The sequence below is a fragment of the Canis lupus genome, chromosome 26 (genome assembly GCF_003254725.2).
Source record: "Canis lupus dingo isolate Sandy chromosome 26, ASM325472v2, whole genome shotgun sequence".
Classification (NCBI taxonomy): domain Eukaryota; kingdom Metazoa; phylum Chordata; class Mammalia; order Carnivora; family Canidae; genus Canis; species Canis lupus.
This window is the reverse complement of record NC_064268.1, coordinates 27,812,690-27,831,059: the sequence shown is the minus strand read 5'-3', so window position 1 is coordinate 27,831,059 and position 18,370 is coordinate 27,812,690. Positions and strand designations below refer to the sequence as shown.

General features: G+C 48.5%; 1 protein-coding gene and 1 long non-coding RNA gene across 4 annotated transcripts in view; one reads left to right on the top strand and one right to left on the bottom strand.

Annotated features, from left to right (window-relative positions):
* Positions 1-16,547, top strand: part of LOC112676929 (glutathione S-transferase theta-1) — a 45,621-nt gene extending 29,074 nt beyond the window's left edge. Inside the window, exons 2-6 of one of the 3 annotated variants that reach the window (XM_049101791.1) lie at positions 5,908-6,028; positions 8,092-8,179; positions 10,389-10,539; positions 15,695-15,871; positions 16,080-16,547. In XM_049101791.1, the coding sequence (XP_048957748.1) occupies positions 5,917-6,028; positions 8,092-8,179; positions 10,389-10,539; positions 15,695-15,871; positions 16,080-16,274 (723 nt within the window). In that variant the 5' untranslated portion in view covers positions 5,908-5,916 and the 3' untranslated portion in view covers positions 16,275-16,547. Of the gene's footprint in view, positions 1-5,838; positions 6,029-8,091; positions 8,180-10,388; positions 10,540-15,694; positions 15,872-16,079 lie in introns of those variants that run through there. The other 2 variants (XM_025474731.2, XM_049101790.1) reach the window with 2 other exon arrangements.
* LOC118352347 (uncharacterized) lies at positions 12,940-18,344 on the bottom strand. The gene is made up of 2 exons (XR_004809291.2): positions 18,230-18,344; positions 12,940-13,373 (listed from the first exon to the last, which is right to left on the bottom strand). It is a non-coding gene; the product is annotated as an uncharacterized LOC118352347 (long non-coding RNA).
* Between the last annotated feature and the right edge of the window lie 26 nt (positions 18,345-18,370).

Below are 18,370 nucleotides of genomic sequence, written 5' to 3'. Positions count from 1 at the left end.
GCAGTCAGTAAGAAAAAAAAGCACGACTCCATAGAAAAATGGACTAAAGATATGAACAGGCGGTTCACAGATGGTGAGAACCAAGTAGCAAAAACACATAAAAAGAACCTAAAAAAAAAAAAAAAAAAAAAAAAAAAAAAGAACCTAAAACTGGGGCACTTGGGTGGCTCAGCTGGTTAAGTGTCTGCCTTCAGCTCAGGCCATGATCCCAGGGTCCTGGGATCGAGCCTCACATCAGGCTCCTTGCTCAGTGCAGAGTCTGCTTCTCCCTCTCCCTCTGTTGTTCGCCCTGCTTGTGGTCTCTGGCTCTCTCTCCCTCTCTCTCTGTCAAATAAATAAAATCTTAAAAAAAAAAACAACAACCCTGAAGCTTATTAAACATAGAAAAATGAAAATTAAAGTTATAATAAATTATAAATATCACTCCACACCATACCCATTAGGTTGGTATATTTAAGATATGTTCAGGGTCTTGTGATAGCAAAGCCACCCAGGCACCCCATGTTCGCAAGTTTAAAACAGCAGAATCACAGTTGTTCTTGTAGCTCTATTTTTGTGACTACTAGAACAATTTATTTTTTAAAAAATTTAAATTTTATTTAAATTCAATTAATTAGCATATAATGTATTATTGTTTCAGGGGTAGAGGCCAATGATTCATCAGTGTTAATATAACTCCCAGTGCTCATCACATCACGTGCCCTCCTTAATGCCCCTCACCCAGTTACCCCAGCCCCCACTCCCTCCCCTCCAGCAATCCTCACTTTGTTTCCTATGATTTAGAGTCTCTTAAGGTTTGTCTCCCTCTCTGATTTCATCTTGTTTTATTTTTGCCTCTCTTCCCCTATGATCCTGTTTTGCTTCTTAAACTCCACATATGAGTGAGATCACATGATAATTCTTTCTCTGATTGACTGATTTCCCTTAGCATATTCTCTCGTTCCACCCACATCACTGCAAAGGGCAAGGTTTCATTTTTTTAAATAGCTGAATATTATTCCATATACTCCACTTTCAATAATGGATGTAACAAGGCAGAGGTCATAGAGGAAATAGACTCAAATGATGCTCTAAACCAATGGACTCCCCAGATAGATTCACAGAACTCTCCACCCAATGACCACAGAATACACATTCTTTTTTTTTTTTTTAAGATTTTATTTATTTATTCATGAGACAGGCAGACAGGCAGAGGGAGAAGCAGGCTCCCTACAGAGAGCCTGATGTGGGACTCCATCCCAGAACCCCCAGATCACGACCTGAGCCAAAGGCAAACACTCAATCGCTGAGCCACCCAGGTAGCATTTTTTTTTCTTTAAAATTTATTTATTTTTTTAGTAATCTCCACACCCAAGATTGCGAATCCGAGAAACCACCAAGGAGCCGACACCGATGCAAACACACGAGGGTTTATTTACAAGCTCGAGCTTGGGTCCAAGTATACTCTACACAGCAGAGCAGGGGCTTGGACCCCGAAGTGGGTTACAGCTGGGTTTTTTATGGGCTGGTCTAGGGGATTTCAGAAGGGGTGGAGGAATTTTTCCATTCCAATATGGGGGACAGGGTGGGGGAGTTTCTTAAGATCTGATATGGGATTTCCTGCCGAGGGCATTCTGAGCTCTGTTGTCTTTGTGATATGGGATTCCTTGTCAAGGACATTCTGCAGTTTTTCCTGTAAAGTTCAGCTCTTATTCACAGGGGCCTAAGATGGCTGTACTTGTGCTAATGCTAAACTTGAGGTGGAATGGCCTTAATTTTCTCGGCCTCCACAGTCAGGTCACAAAATAAATCTCATTGAATTTAAACAGATCGAAGTCATATCTTGTATGTTCTTGGAACACAATGGAGTGAAATTAGAAAATAACTGAAGAAAAACCAGAAAGTTCACAAATACCTGGAAATTAAACAATATATTGTTAAACAGCCATAGAGGGATCCCTGGGTGGCTCAGCGGTTTGGCGCCTGCCTTTGGCCCGGGGCGCGATCCTGGAGTCCCGGGTTCGAGTCCCACGTCGGGCTCCCGGCATGGAGCCTGCTTCTCCCTCCTCCTGTGTCTCTGCCTCTTTCTCTCTCTCTCAGTGTCTATCATAAATAAAAATAAATAAATAAATCTTAAAAAAAAAAAAACAAACAAACAGCCATAGAGAAGTTAGAGAATACCTCTAACACATGAAAACAAAAACACAACATAACAAAATTTACGAGATAGAGCAGAAGCAGTGCTACAAGGGAAATTTAGAACTGTAAACGTACATGAAAAACGATCTCAAATCAATAACCTAACATTATACCTTAAGGAACTAGAAAAAGAAGAACAAACTAAACCTGAAACCAGCAGTAGAAAGGAATAATAAAGACTAGAGTGGGGATGCCTCGGTGGCTCAGCAGTTGAGTGTCTGCCTTCTGCTCAGGGCGTGATTCCAGGGTCCCAGGATCGAGTCCCACATCGGGCTCCCCGCAGGGAGCATACTTCTCCCTCTGCCTGTGTCTCTGCTTCTCTCTGTGTGTCTCTCATGAATAAATAAAATATATATTTTTAATATTTTATTTATTTATTTATGATAGTCACACAGAGAGAGAGAGGCAGAGACACAGGCAGAGGGAGAAGCAGGCTCCATGCACCGGGAGCCCGACGTGGGACTCGATCCCCGGTCTCCAGGATCTCGCCCTGGGCCAAAGGCAGGTGCCAAACCGCTGTGCCACCCAGGGATCCCGAAAAAATAAAATCTTAAAAAAAATAAACGGATAACATACAATGACCAGGAGTGCAAGGGTGGTTCAACATAGGAAAATCAACCAGTATAACATACCATACTAATAGAATAATAATAAAAAAAAAAATCCCATGACTATCTTAATAGATGTAATAAAAAAAATCATTTGATGAAATCAAGAAAAGCATTTGATGAAATCCAACATCTTTTCAGGATAACATTACTCAACAAACAAAGAATAGGATAAAGGGCAATAGGATACTGGGATGTCTGGGTGGCTCAGGGTGTGATCCTGGAGTTTCGGGATCGAGTCCCCCATAGGGCTCCCTGCATGGAGCCTGCTTCTCCCTCTGCCTGTGTCTCTGCCCCTCTCTGTCTGTGTCTCTCATGAATAAATAAATAAAATCTTAAAAACAAAAGAAAGGCAATAGGATAAAGGGCATCTATGGAAAACTCATAGCTAACATCATACTTTGTGGTAAAAGACTGAAAGCTGCCCCTCTTCCCACATCAGGAACATAAAAGGATGTTCACTGTCACCAGAGGGACAGACCAGACCGAGTACCCTCCTCAGGAGCTATGTGGGAAACCCAAATGATCTGATAGGGTGGTGACAGTGCAATCCTACCCCACTCCTGGGTTTCTTTGTTTATTTTCCTAGCTTTATTGAGAAATAATTGACAAATAAAGGTTGCGCCTATTTTAAGTGTACAGTGTGAGGTTTTGATATACATTTACTTCGTGGAATGAATACCACAATCAAGTCAAGTAACATATCCACCACTTCATGTAGTAACTATTTTGGCATTGTGGGTCATTGTCCTGGAGTGACAGGTGCCTTGCTGGTGGTCTGGCTTTTGCTTTCTTACTCTGCCCCTCCAGGCTCTCTGGGAGTTTGCACTTTGAGAATGGTCTGAGCATTGGTTGGGAACGTTCTGTCTAAATGGCCTTAACTCTTTTTCTATAAAATAATAAATCCAGGGATCCCTGGGTGGCGCAGCGGTTTGGCGCCTGCCTTTGGCCCAGGGCGCGATCCTGGTAGACCCGGGATCGAGTCCCATGTCGGGCTCCCGGTGCATGGAGCCTGCTTCTCCCTCTGCCTGTGTCTCTGCGCCTCTCTCTCTCTCTGTGACTATCATAAATAAATAAAAATTAAAAAAAATTAAAAAAAAATAAATCCATCAATCTCTCATGAGTTGGGTTATATGAGTCAGATCCTAAGAAAAAGATTAATCCTGGAATATGGACCAAATTAGGTTTTGAGACTCTAAGATTGAGACTGAGCCTTAAATTTTTTTTCAGTAAAAAATCATTATTACCAATATTTACTTTCTTTGCAAAAATCTTCCTTACGGCGTAGAAAACGTTATGTTCCTGCAGATGCATTTTCAGTTGTACTTGTGTTAGGAAATGACATAGACACCATTTGACCAGGTGGCATAGGCATGCTCTGGGGGATTTCTGGGTAGTGAGGAACAGGCCTGAGAGGCTCAGCAGATTAGTCCATGGGTGGTGACTTGCAAGAGGGCCCTGTAAGGCTCTAGCCTCTCCATCATATTATCTAACTATCTACCTATCTATTTACTATTGAGATATAATTTACATAACAATGTGGAAGTTTAAAGTGTACAACGGGCTGATCTGATACATTTGTAGATTATAATAAGAGCTAACACCTCTATTACGTCACCGAATTATCATTTCTTTTTTGTAGGGAGAATAACCAAGATCTAGTCTCTTAGCAACTTTGAAATCCTCTTACAGTCGTTGACTATATTGTTGACAATTAATGTTGTTGACTAATAATCCTTACGTTGTGATAGATCTTCACAACTTATCCATCTTCTAGTTGCAAGTTTTTTTTTTTAAGATTTTATTTATTTATTCATGATAGTCACACAGAGAGAGACAGAGAGGCAGAGACACAGGCAGAAGGAGAAGCAGGCTCCATGCACCGGGAGCCCGATGTGGGATTCGATTCCGGGTCTCCAGGATCAGGCCCTGGGCCAAAGGCAGGCACCAAACCGCTGGGCCACCCAGGGATCCCTAGTTGCAAGTTTGTATCCTTACACATCCTTCCAGTTTCCCCACCTCCCAGCCCCTGGTAGTCACCATTCTACTTTGTTTCTAGGAGTTTGGCTTTTTTTAGATTTCACAAATAGTGTGATTACACCGTGTCTTTCTGCTGGACTTACCTTACTCAGCATGATGCCCACAGGGTCCACTTAGGTTGTCACAAATGACAGGATTTCCTTCTTTCTCATGGCCGAATAGTATTCCATTGGCTTTATACACCACATGTTCTTTTTTTTTTTTTTTTAAGATTTTATTTATTTATTCATGAGAGACACACACACAAAGGCAGAGACACAGGCAGAGGGAGAAGCAGGCTCCATGCAAGGAGCCCGATGTGGGACCCGATCCCAGGTCTCCAGAATCACGCCCTGGGCCAAAGGCAGCCGCTCAACCGCTGAGCCACCCGGGCTGCCCAACACCACATGTTCTTTATTCGTTCATCCCTTGCCGGCACTTAGTTGTTTCCATGTCTTGGCCATTGTGAATAATGCACCAATGAACGTGAAGGTGCAAATATCTCTTTCCTATCCTCTTTCCATTTTCTTCGAACATATGCCCAGAAGGGGGATTGCTGGATCTCTCCCTGTCATTCTAAAGATGGAGAAACTGAGGCCCAGAGCAGGGAAAAAAACAAATTCAGGGAATATGAGGCATGGTTCTGGCAGGAGCAGGAAGAGGAAGGCTGCCACATTGCAAGGAGAGCAATCTGAGCGGAGTGAGTTGGCCCAAAATGCTAAGCAGAAGTCCCGAGGCTGTGCCACTTGCTGGCATCACGACCTCTGGAGAGCGGGGCTGACTTCCCGGGCGCATAGTCACTCCCTGCCTCAATTTCGAGACATCCTTAAAATGGAGATGATAGGAAAATCCGACAGTGACAGCGACGGCGTGGATGACCTTGAAGGCACGGTGGTAAGTGAAATAAGCCAGCGACAAAGGACTGCGCCCTTGCGGGAGCCGGGAGGGGCGTCACCCCGCCGCTGGGCCCTGCGCTCCGGGCCGCCCCCCGCAGCCACCCAATGGGGAGCGGAGCCCAGCGGGGCGTGGCCCACGACCCGGGCTCGCAGCGGCCTCCGGAGTCGCCGGAGTCCGCGGGGTCCCCGCGGCCGCCCCCCGCCCCCGCCCCGCCATGGGCCTGGAGCTGTACCTGGACCTGCTGTCCCAGCCCTGCCGCGCCGTCTACATCTTCGCCAAGAGGAACGGCATCCCCTTCGAGCTGCGCCCCGTGGAGCTGCGCAAAGGTGGGCTCCGCCTGGGTTTGGGACCCGAGGGATGGGGGAGGCCAAATACTGCCCAAGGGGACGCTGCGCGCCAGCGCCTTCTTGGGGCCCGTGCTGAAAAAGGTGAGTCTTCGGGGAGATCCGAGCGTCGGGGGGGGCCCCCCAACGCTGCTCGGTCCAGCAGGGTGGACGGTGCGGCTCGGGGGAGGCCGAGGAAAGGGGTGGGAGCTTCAGGAAAAAGACAGACCTCGTCTACAAAAACAGGAGCACCTGGACTTAGGGAGGGAGGACCTCCAGAAAAGAGATGGAGGCAGGAGGCGGGGGTAAGGGGGGCGCGTATAGGCTGGGGCAGAGCCCAGTCCCTCCTTGTGGCCTCCACTGCCGAAGTGGCAGCTGCAGTCACCAGGGTCGCGACTTCTCCAGCGCTACACTGTGCGCATCGGTCCAGCCTGCACCGGGGACCCTCTCTGTGGCCCTCGTTCTTCTGCTTTGCCTTCTCTGCTTTACCTTGTGCTCTGCCTTCTTGTTCCTGCTGGGAGAGGCCCCTGGGGGGTAGGCCCGGGGCTTGAGGGGGAACTGCTGGAGCTTGGTGAGCCCTGCACTCTGAGCTGGAGGGCTCATTTCCCTGGCAGGCTCCCAAGGCTCCGAGGACACAGCTGGCAGTTGGGAGGTAAGAGGGAAGCAGAGCCCAGGTACTGCCCAGTGGGCAAGTAACTCCACTTGGCTGAGCCTTCCCCCCACCATCACTTCCCCCCACTATCACTTCCCCACCACGTTGAGGCCCTTGCCTGCCTTGGTGGCTGTGTACTGGCCTGTCCGCCCGCCGACTCATCTTCTCCCCGCCTCCTGGGGGCAGTTTCCCCTTGTCCTGCCCAGAGGTTATCTCTGCAGAGTGCAGGTGAGAGAGCATGGGGACAAAGGAACATCCCAGCCAGGCTATCAGATAAAGGATGCAGAAAGCGGTGTTTCACTGGGAGAGGAGGGCAGGTGTGCCTGGTGAAGGCACAATCTGAAGAGAGGGAAAAGGGAGGATGGTGGGTGTGTTTGAAACTAGGGTGTTAAGGCAATCGTGTATGGCTTCAAGGAGTTTCCACACGATCCTGGGGGTAACGGGGAGCTGATGAAAGCTGTTGAGCCAGGATGGTAATGAGCTTAGGTCCTCATCAGAAACTTCTCTCTGACTGCATCTGCAGGAGTAGGAGCCACCCACACAAACTCAAGCAGAGGCCAGGGTCCCAGGGGACAAGAGGCTTGCACCTTTTGAGGGGCTGTGGGACAAAAAACGTGACTGTTCCAGCTCCAGCAGAGCCTAAAGGCAGGGCCAGCCCTGTGTCCCCAGTGGCCAGGGGAGGGTGAACAAGGGGACACAAAGGAACTGATAGAAGTTGGGTTTTGTTTTATTTTTTAAATTTTATTTATTTATTTATGAGAGACACACAAACACACACACACACACAGAGAGAGAGAGGCAGAGACACAGGCAGAGGGAGAAGCAGGCTCCTCACAGGGAGCCCAATATGGGACTTGATTCCTGGACCCTGGGATCAAGCCCTGAGCCAAAGGCAGAAGCTAACTATGAACCACTGAGCCACCCAGGCATTCCAGAAGTTGTTTTTGCAAATAGATAGCAGGAAAAAGCCACTTCTCTGTGTTTGGGGAACTTACCCTAGAGTCCGCAGGGAAAGGGGCACTGTAAGAAATCAGGGCTCCATTTGGGGACTAGCCACCCTGCTCTGGCAGCGTGGGGCCCCCTGAAAATGAACTTATGAGGCTGGGGATGGTGCAGAGGTGGTGGGTGGGTGCGTGTGAAGGCCCGGCTGAAACATCATATCCTGCACACTGGGCTGTGGGTGGAGCTTGTGCCCAATGGGACAGGGCATGGGCTGTGGAGGCCCGTTCTGCAACATTAGGCAGAGTAGTCTCCTGCTCCTCCCAAAGTGGCCCTCACAGCCTCTGCCACACAGGAGAGCAGCTGGGGGCAGGAGAAGAGCCATGAAACTGGGACCTGGGCATAGTTGGGCGTGGGCACAGACCATGCAGCCTCAGTGTTCCCTCCCTTTCCCACCACGATGGTTTCTCTGCAGGTCAGCACCTCAGTGATGCCTTTGCCCAGGTGAACCCCCTGAAGAAGGTGCCTGCTTTGAGGGACGGGGACTTCACCTTGACAGAGAGGTAACTGGGGTCCTTGGGCTGCTACCAGAACTTGCTGGAACCATCTTGTCCTAATCCTCCGTTTATTTATTTTTTTTTCAAGATTTATTTATTTATTTATGAGAGAGAAAGAGAGCAGGTGAGTGGAGTGAGGGGCAGAGGGAGAGAGAATCCACAAGCAAACTCCTAGCTGAGCGCAGAGCCCAATTCAGGGTTCTAGCCCAGGACCCTGAGATTGTGACCTGAGCTGAAACCAAATTTGGTTGCTTAACTGACTGAGCCGGCCGGGCGCCCCCTAACCCACAATTTTATTTTTTTATTTTATTTTTTTTCACAATTTTAGAGACAAAAAAAGAAAATCCTCAGAGATGAAGAGCCCTTAGCCCAACATCCCACAGAGAGTCGGCACTGGGTTCCAGTCTATCCCCTGATCCAGTTCACAGGGATGCTTGGGAAAAAATAAGCATCTATTTTACAGAGAGTCGGGACTGGGTTCCAGACTATCCCCTGATCCAGTTCACAGGGATGCTTGGGAAAAAATAAGCATCTATTTTACCTCTGCACCAGTCCTATGACTGTGGGTGAGAGTACCCCAGGGTAGGGGTGCAGGGCGAGGCAGGGGCAGTGCTCTGGCTCGAGATGGCTCATGGGCATCTGGGACACCCAGTGGCTCCAAGTCCAGAGAATTTTTCCCAACTCTGCCCCTTTTGTCACCTAATCACTGCTCCCATAACAAGGAGAACTTGAGGCTTTAGAACTTATCTCTGGAATTGTGAAGTGGATCATCCCCAAGGAATTCCTGGTATGATGCCAGTGCCATTTTTTCCTTTCTGCTGCTCTCTACTGTCCTGGCTCCTTGTATCACTCAGTTTTGAGTACCCATAGTACCTGTCAGGGGCATTGTTCAATTTCTGCATTTCCCTGTGTCTTTTCTCACTGTCAGGAGGTCTGTAACCCCCAGAGACTTGCAGCCCTCCCCAGAGGTGGTTTGATCAGTTAGCTGGGAGGAACAAAGCTCCAGGGTACCTTGTACCAACAAGTGAGTTGGTAAGCCGGGGCATGGGTACAGGATTTGTGATAGGGAATAGAGGTTTTCTGCCTTTTGGCTGGGGTATGCAACCCTGGGAGTACCCCAAGTTCCTGAAAGCCTTCCTATGGCCCCAAATTCATGCATCCTCAGGGCCCTTCCAGCTCCATCCCTGTCCCGACACCATGGTAGCCCTCATAGCCTAGAGCAGGAGGAGAGCTCCAGGGACCTGGTCTGATCTGCTGTTCCATGATCCTGCGGCACCCCCAGTGTTTCCTACAGGGTGCTTTAGGGAGAGCAGAGGGATGACAGGAAAGATTTTTTGAGCAATCAGGCCATCTGAGGCCAGTCTGGATGCCAGAGGATGAGGATGGATGCAGATTGGAAAGAACTGAGCTTTAAGGCTCAGCTTTGATGGTGTCTCCTCCAGGAAGTCCTGTGGCCTGCTAATCGGAGACTGTCTCTGAACACTTGGCAGGATGCTCTGCTGTGGGCTGTTGCCCGATGGTAGGATGAGCTTGGGAATTAGCCTCAGAAAGACTCTATCAGTCTGAAACCAAAGGCCTGTGAATGGGAAAGTCTTAACTGGTGCAAGCTGGCGGTATTTCCTTCGTAGTAAGACGGCGTAGGGCGGGATGTCTTTAGCTTTATTTCTTTCGTGTCTTTTGGTCTTTCTGGATTTGCGGGGTGCTGTGCTTTCTGTTGGGCTTGTTCTTTTTCTTCTTTCTGCTTTCTTTCTTTCTCTTCTTTCTTTCTTTCTTTTTTCTCTTTTTTTCTTTCTTTCTTTTTTCTTTCTTCTTCTTTCTTTCTTTCTTCTTTCTTTCTTCTTTTCTCTTTCTTTCTTTCTTTCTTTCTTTCTTTCTTTCTTTCTTTCTTTCTTTCTTTCTTTCTTCTTTCAAGATTTAATTTACTTATTCATGAGAGACACACAGAGAGAAAGAGGCAGAGACACAGGCAGAGGGAGAAGCAGGCTCCATGCAGGGAGCCCGACGTGGGACTCGATCCCAGGTCTCCAGGATCACGCCCTGGGCTGAAGGTGCCGCTAAACTGCTGAGCCACCCGTGCTGCCCTAAGCCTGGTTTTCTTATCTGGAAAATGAGGCAAATACTTTTGCACATTGTCAGGAAAACTAAAGAAGGGACTCTGATTAAGCCCCCAGCACAGTGTCCTTCCTCCACCCATCATGTCATCCCTCCCCTGCAGCGTGGCCATCCTGCTCTACCTGAACCGCAAGTATAAAGTCCCCGACCACTGGTACCCCCAGGATCTACAGGCCTGTGCCCGTGTGGATGAGTACCTGGCATGGCAGCACACAACCCTGCGGAGAAACTGCCTCCGGGCCCTGTGGCATAAGGTGAGGCCCTGAGGAGGGGGTTGGCGGGGGGGAAGTGAGTGAGGGCGTCACCCCAAAGTGGCTAAAGCATCATTGCACTCTTCTTTTCCATTTGGATAGTCTCTATTGACTTGGTTTGACTCTGCTGATTCTTTCTTCTGTTGTGCCCATGCTGCTATTAAACCCACCTAATACAGTCTTTATTTGAGATGTGTATTTTTCAGTTCTAGATATTCCATTTGGTTCTTTTTTTATTATTTATTATTTTTTTATTTTTTATTTTTCCATTTGGTTCTTTTTTAAAGTTTCCACTTCTGTGCTGAAATTCTCCATCTAAACAGATTTGGTCCATCTACCCATTTGGTCCATCTTTTCTTCTAAATTCTTTATATTTTTTTATTTAAAAAAATTTTTTTGTAAGTGATTTAAAGACTTATTTATTTATTTTTATCCATGATAGACAGAGAGAGAGAGAGAGAGAGAGAGGCAGAGACACAGGAGGAGGGAGAAGCAGGCTCCATGCCGGGAGCCCGACTCAGGACTCGATCCCGGAACTCCAGGATCACTCCCTGGGCCAAAGGCAGGCACCAAACCGCTGAGCCACCCAGCGATCCCCCGATTCCTTTTATTTTTAATTTGATTATTATTATTATTTTTAAAGATTTTATTTATTTATTCATGACAGAGAGAGACAGACAGACAGACAGAGGGGAAACAGGCTCCGTGCAGGAATCCCAACATGGGACTCGATCCTGGGTCTCCAGAATCACAACCCTGGGCTGAAGGTGGCACTAAACCGCTGGGCTACCGGGGCTGCCCTTAATTATTATTTTAAAAATATTTTTATTTATTTATTCATGAGAGATGCAGAGAGAGAGAGGCAGAGACACAGGCAGAGGGAGAAGCAGGCTCCCTGCGGGAAGCCCAATTTGGGACTCCATCCCAGGACTCCGGGATCATGACCTGAGCCAAAGGCAGATACTGAGCCACCCAGGCGCCCTCTTCTAAATTCTCTCTCTCTTTTTTTTAAGATTTTATTCATTTATTCATGAGAGACACAGAAAGAGGCAGAGACACAGGCAGAGGGAGAACCAGGCTCCCTGCAGGGAGCCTGATGTGGGACTCGATCCCGGGTCTTCAGGATCACACCCTGGGCTGAAAGCAGCGCCAAACCACTGAGCACCCAGGCTGCCACGTATTTTATTTTATTTTATTTTATTTTATTATTATTTTTTTATTTTATTTATTATTTTTTATTTTTTAAAGATTTTATTTATTCATTCATGAGAGACACAGAGAGAGAGGCAGAGACACAGGCAGAGGGAGAAGCAGGCTCCATGCAGGGAGCCCGATGGGAGACCTGACCTGGGGACTCCAGGATCACGCCCCAAGCCGAAGGCAGACACTCAACTGCTGAGCCACCCAGGCGTCCCACGTATTTTATTTTTTAAAAGATTTTTAAATCACTTTTTGGGGTGGCTGGGTGATACAGTTGGTTAAGCACTTGATTCTCGGTTTTGGCTCAGGTGGTGATCTCAGGGTTGTGAGATTGAGCCCCACATCAGGTTCCACGCTCTGTGCAGTGTCTGCTTGGGAGTCTCTCTCCCTCTGCCCCTCCCCAGCTCATGTGTGTGCTCTCTCTCTCTCTCTTGCTCTCTCTCTCAAAGAAGTGTAAGATTTTTTAAAAAGATGTTATTTATTTATTTGAGAGAAAGAGCAAGAGAGAGAGAGAGAGCACAAGTAAGGGACAAGGAAAAGTGGGCTCCCTGCTCAGGCTCAGGGATCATGACCTGAGCAGAAGGCAGCCGCTTAACTGACTGAGCTACCCAGGCACCCCTAAATAAATAAATCTTAAAAAATTTTTTTTAAATAGTTTTTTCTTTTTTAAGTTTATTTTTCTTAGTAATCTCTATACCCATGTGAGTCTCCAACTCATTACCCTGAGATCAAGAGTCACACACTTTCCCTCTGAGCCAGCCAGGCACCTCTGTATGATTCCAGTTACATGAGATCCCTAGAGTAGTTCTGCTCATAAAGACAAAAAAGTTGGAGTGCCTGGGTGGCTCATTCGGTTAGGCATCTGTCTTCAGCTCAGATCATGATCTCAGGGTCCTGGGATCAAGTCCCGCATCAAACTCCCCGCTCAGTGGGAAGTATGCTTTTCCCTCTTCCTCTGCCTGCAGCTCTGCCTACTTGTGCTCTCTCTGTCAAATAAATAAATAAAATGTTAAAAAAAAAAAAAAAGACAAAAAAGTAGAAGGATGGCTGCCAGGGGTTGGCGAGGAGGGGGAGTGGGATGTTGTTTAATGGGGACAGATTTTCAGTGTGGGATGATGAATGAGTTCTGGAGATGGATGGCAGTGTTACCTGATGCCTGAGTCTAGGTTCTTGAGTCTCAATGTCGTAGAAATGAACTTGAGAGAAAGAAAACAGGTGGAGTTTATTAGAGATAGCTTGTATAGGGCAGCCTTGGTGGTGCAGCGGTTTAGCGCCGCCTGCAGCCCAGGGCTTAATCCTGGAGACCCTGGATCGAGTCCCACGTCGGGCTCCCTGCATGGAGCCTGCTTCTCCCTCTGCCTGTGTCTCTGCCTCTCCCTCTCTGTCTCAATAAATAAATAAAATCTTAAAAAAAAAAAAGAGATAGCTTGTATAAAAGAGGGCTGACAGGAAAGAGGAATATCACTAGCCTCTCCGTAGGCTGCGAGACTTATAAAGGCACTTTTCCAAAGGTGAGGGGCTGGGAATGGGCAAGTGTCCTTCGATCCCATGGTCATTATCTTGCAGGCTTCAGTTTTTAGTGGACACAAGACAATCACAGGATGTTTTTCTTCATGGTCAACATTCTTTTAGGGCTCCTGGAAAACAGAGATACTTGTGCAAGTAGGCTTTAAATTGTTACTTCTCATTTTGCTCAGACAACCATTACTCCCCCTCGGCTGTTATCTCTCATTGATTCATTTTCTTTCCAAGAAGGAGATGTTCGTCTCTAAGCTTGTGGACACTTTTAACCCTTGTCTTACACCTGCGACTTTTACAGGAACTAAGTCCCTCTTGCTTTCTCTATGCTATCTCAGCGGTGATGGTTATACAACAGTGTGAATGTACTTAATGCTGTGGAACTGTACACGTAAAAATGGTTAGGGTGGGAAATTTTATGTTACATGTTTCTTAGCATAATTAAAAATAAAACAATTAGGGCACCTGGGTGGCTCAGTGGTTGAGTGTCTGCCTTTTCAGGTCGTGATCTCAGAGTCCTGGGACCGAGTTCTGCATCAGGCTCCCCACAGGGAGCCTGCTTCTCCCTATGTCTCTGCCCCTCTCTGTCTCTCATGAATGACTAAATAAAATCTGTAAAAAATATAAAAAATAAAACCCTAAGAATTTTGGATCAACCAAATCAGAACAGAAGGGAAATGTAGACAATCTCTTTCAGGGGTGAGGCCGATAAGAAATGAGGGAGGAGGGCAGCCCCGGTGGCGCAGCAGTTTAGCGCCGCCTGCAGCCCAGGGTGTGATCCTGGAGACCCTGGATCAAGTCCCACGTCGGGCTTCCTGCATGGAGCCTGCTTCCCCCTCTGCCTGTGTCTCTGCCTCTCTCTCGCTCTCTCTGAATAAATAAATAAATAAATCTTAAAAAAAAAAAAAGAAATGAGGGAGGAGGGCTAGGCGGGGTTCTGCAGACTGACAGTCCATTGTGCCCCTCCTAAAGGAGGGGCTCCTTCTTGACATCAGCCTTAGATACTGAGCAGGGAAACCCTGTGGCCAGCACCCATTACATGAAAAAGAAGCTGAAAGTCTGGACTCTTACATGAAATGCCTGCAGTTTTAAATGTCAGCAACTGGTCCATATTTTTATTTTTATTTTTATTTATTTTTTGAGAAAGTAGGGAGAGAACCTTTTTTTTTTTTTATGATTTATTTATTCATGAGAAACACACACACACACACAGAGACAGAGACATAGGCAGAGGGAGAAGCAGGCTCCATGCAGGGAGCCTGATGTGGGACTCGATCCCCGATCCTAGGATCATGCCCTGAGCCAAAGGCAGACTCTCACCACTGAGCCTCCCAGGTGGGCTGAGAGAGAGAGAGAGAGAGAGAGAATTTTAAGCAGACTCCATGCCCAATGTGGAGCCTGACATGGGGCTCAATCCTACGATGCTGAAATAGTGACCTGAGCTGAAATCAAGAGTTGGACACTTAACCAACTGAGCCACCCAGGCACCCCCTGACCCACATTTTTAAAAACTCTGTAGCCAAAGGAATGTCATTAGCTCAGGTATGGCCTCCAGGGCATCAGTGGGAGACTGTTGACTCTATCTTGTATGGGGGAGGAAATTGAAACCCAAAGGCAGGGCTCATGTATAATCCTAGTCCTGTTTACCTAAATCCCAGGCTTCCCTAAGCAATTTTACCAAAGCATGAAGCCTTCTTCCCTTGCTCCCCATCCACTGCATGTCCCAGACAGCTCTAGCAACCATGAGTCTGTTGATGGGTTCCCCCTAAAACACCTTCCTCCCAGAATCCTAGATACCACTCTTTCCTGGCCCTCCTCCTTAGTGTCTGGTAGTTCATTGTCAGAAAATGTCTGTTCTATTCTTGACTTAGTCTTTTCTTGGCTGTGCCATCTCAAGCAACTGACTGTCCCTCTCTGGGCCCCACTTTTCCATTTACAAGAGGAGTCATTTACTATTATTCCTATATTATAGATGAGGAAATTCAGGCTCAGAGGGTTTGAGTATTTTGTTTTAGGTCACACGCTTTGTAAGTGGCAGAGGGGAAACCTGAAAAGTTCACCCTCCTAATTACTTATACATTTAAGAGGTACTGACTTTATATTCAGGGGGAAGAGGTTATAACATAGACTGTCCTTAGGCAAGCTGCCTACTTCCAAAGTATAAAACTCATTGTTCAGGTCAGCTCTGAGTCATTCTCGAAGGGGTCTGAGTCCTTGTGTTAGATGTCCCTGAGGCTTAGCCATCAGAGATCACAGAGGCAGGAATATTTCTGCGAAAGGTGGTCCTTTGGGAATTTCCCTGCAGGCCTAGCCCAGCCTTGGAAGAAATGTGCATGGAACCAGAAAGCAGCTCAAACTGGGGCAGGGGAGGCACACTTGCTTTCCTGACCCCGAGACTGGGTTGGTCCCTAACCCTCTACTTTGCCTTCCCACCTGCCAGGTGATGTTCCCTGTTTTCCTGGGTGAGCCAGTGTCTCCTGAGATGCTGGCAGCCACACTGGCTGAGTTGGATGCAACCCTTCAGTTGCTTGAGGACAAGTTCCTCCAGAACAAGGCCTTTCTCACCGGGCCCCACATCTCCCTGGCTGATCTGATAGCCATCACTGAGCTGATGCATGTGAGTGCTATGGATAGGGTGGGCCTGCTAGGGAGGGGGGGCTCCTGGGGGTTGTTGAACCCCTGCTCACGGTGCCCCCACTGCCCCCACCTGGCCATGACATATGGAAACTTCCTGGAGCTCTGGGCCCTCCCCCCCCCAAATAGGCAGAGGCTGCCATCCTTGACTTTACCCATCCACCCCCATCCTGTTCTCTTTCTCCGTACAGCCTGTGGGTGCTGGCTGCCAAGTCTTTGAAGGCCGACCCAAGCTGGCTGCATGGCGCCAGCGTGTGGAGGCAGCAGTGGGGAAGGATCTCTTCCAGGAGGCCCATGAGGTCATCCTGAAGGCCAAGGACTCTCCACCTGCAGACCCGATCATTAAGCAGAAGCTGATGCCTAGGGTGCTGGCCATGATCCAGTGAGCTGGGAAGGCTTGTCCCTGCTCTGCCCTTGACAGCTCACAAAGCACCTTCATTTCCAATGTCCCATGGGAGTCAGGCTCAGCGGGCAGGAGTGATTTGCCGAGTCCCACTGCACCTGCACTCCCCAGGTCAGGTCCCTACACCCACACCATCTTGCACAGATGCCTATAAGCCACAATGAGAATGGAACAGCCAAATCTTATCTCCTTTAATCACTGCATTTTGATTTCAGTTTGGAAATAAACTTGGGCTTAGCCTGAGCCTGCGCTTCTACCTTGGATGTGTGATTTATTTGACCTGTCTTGGCCCCTGCCTTGGTCTCTATCTGAAAGACAACCCCCATTCCAAGGCCCTATGGGTCAGCTTCCCCATGATGGTTGAGAGTAAAATTAACAAATGCCCTCTACTCTTCTAGTTCTCGGAGAAAGTGATTTGTCAGACAGCATGGGATCAGCAGGCATCCCATATGTGGTGACTATTGGCATAGTGATCAATCAGTTGGCTGGGCCAACCTTCCAGGACATGGTTCTTTGGCACCAAGTACTTTTTAAAAAAAAATTTTTTTTTAAATTTATTTATTTATGATAGTCACAGAAAGAGAGAGAGAGAGGCAGAGACACAGGCAGAGGGAGAAGCAGGCTCCATGCACCGGGAGCCCGACGTGGGATTCGATCCCGAGTCTCCAGGATCGCGCCCTGGGCCAAAGGCAGGCGCTAAACCGCTGCGCCACCCAGGGATCCCTTGTTTATATTTTAAGTAGGCTTCACACCCACTGTGGGGCTTGAACACTTAACCCTGAGATTAAGGGTTGCAGCTCTACTGACTGAGACTGGCAGACACCCCACCAGATTGTATTTTAAAATGATATTCTGGGGCGCCTTGGTGGCTCAGCAGTTGAGCGTCTGCCTTCAGCCCAGGGTGTGATCCTGGAGTCCCGGCATTGAGTCCCACATCCGGCTCCCTGCATGGAGCCTGCTTCTCTCTCTCTGCCTGTGTCTCTGCCTCTTTCTCTCTCTATGTCTCTCATGAATAAATAAAATTAAAAAAAAATTATTCTGTCTGCCTGGGCGGGCGGTGGGGGTGGTGTGGGGGCTGGTTGGACTGGTGGGTGGCTAAAGAGGAAGTAGGGGAATTGGATATTATAGTAATCTTGCCAGAGGTGATTTGTGCAAGAGGTCAGGGCAACAAAAGGATGGAGAACATGGCCCTTCCCATGATGGGGAGGGAGAGGGCTCCAGCATCAGCCCAGGAAAGCAGTCTCCTGGGGTGGGGGTGGGGCGGGGAGGGTGGGTCTTATTTAAATCAGCTTGAATGATCTGGAAGGTCAAACTATTCTTAAATTTTCCAATAATATCTTGCTGAGGGTTTTCTTCTGAATCTTGGCTTTGGGGGCAAGGTCTTCTTACCCCAAGAGCCTGTCTTAGGGAATGGGGGTTCATAGCCATAGACCTCAGGAACCTGACAAACCAGTTGGAGAAACCTGGCCCTGCCAGCTTCCCCCCAGGAAGTGGGGAAGTTTCAGCCCTCGCCCCCAATCCTCTAGCCCCATTGGTTTCTGCCATTTGCTAGAGGGATTAGCTGGAGTGTAATGAATATGACCCCAGGGATTAGGGAGGGGAAGCTCATTCTTTCCTGGAGTGTGGGCCTGGCGTCTGCAGGGAGCTGGGGTCCAGAAACATCTCCAGCCTCCATCCTGGGCACTGGGCCCAGGGGCCTACTGCACCTCGGTTCTCTGCCTCATTTTGTGTTCCTGGGGACTCAGAAGCCCCTCCTCTCTCAGTCCCCTCCCTGAATCTGGGGAGGTGGCTTGGGCCCCCTGAAGGCAGCGAGCCCCTTGGATCCTAAATTCTCTGAAGGTCTGTGCTGGAAGCGTCCCTGGCGGCCCGTTCCCCTTACCGCCCCCCACTGCGCCGTGTGACAAAGGTAGACCTCGGGGTCGGGAGGAGGGGTGTGACCTGGCAGCGAAGCCTCGGGTCTGGGGCCAAGGCTCCCAGTGCCTTCCCGGTCACCAGCGTTGCCCCCTGGCTTCCAGCCGAGGGAGGGAGAGCTGGCGCGCGGCGGACGGGCTCCGAACGCTCGGGAGCCATCCAATGGGC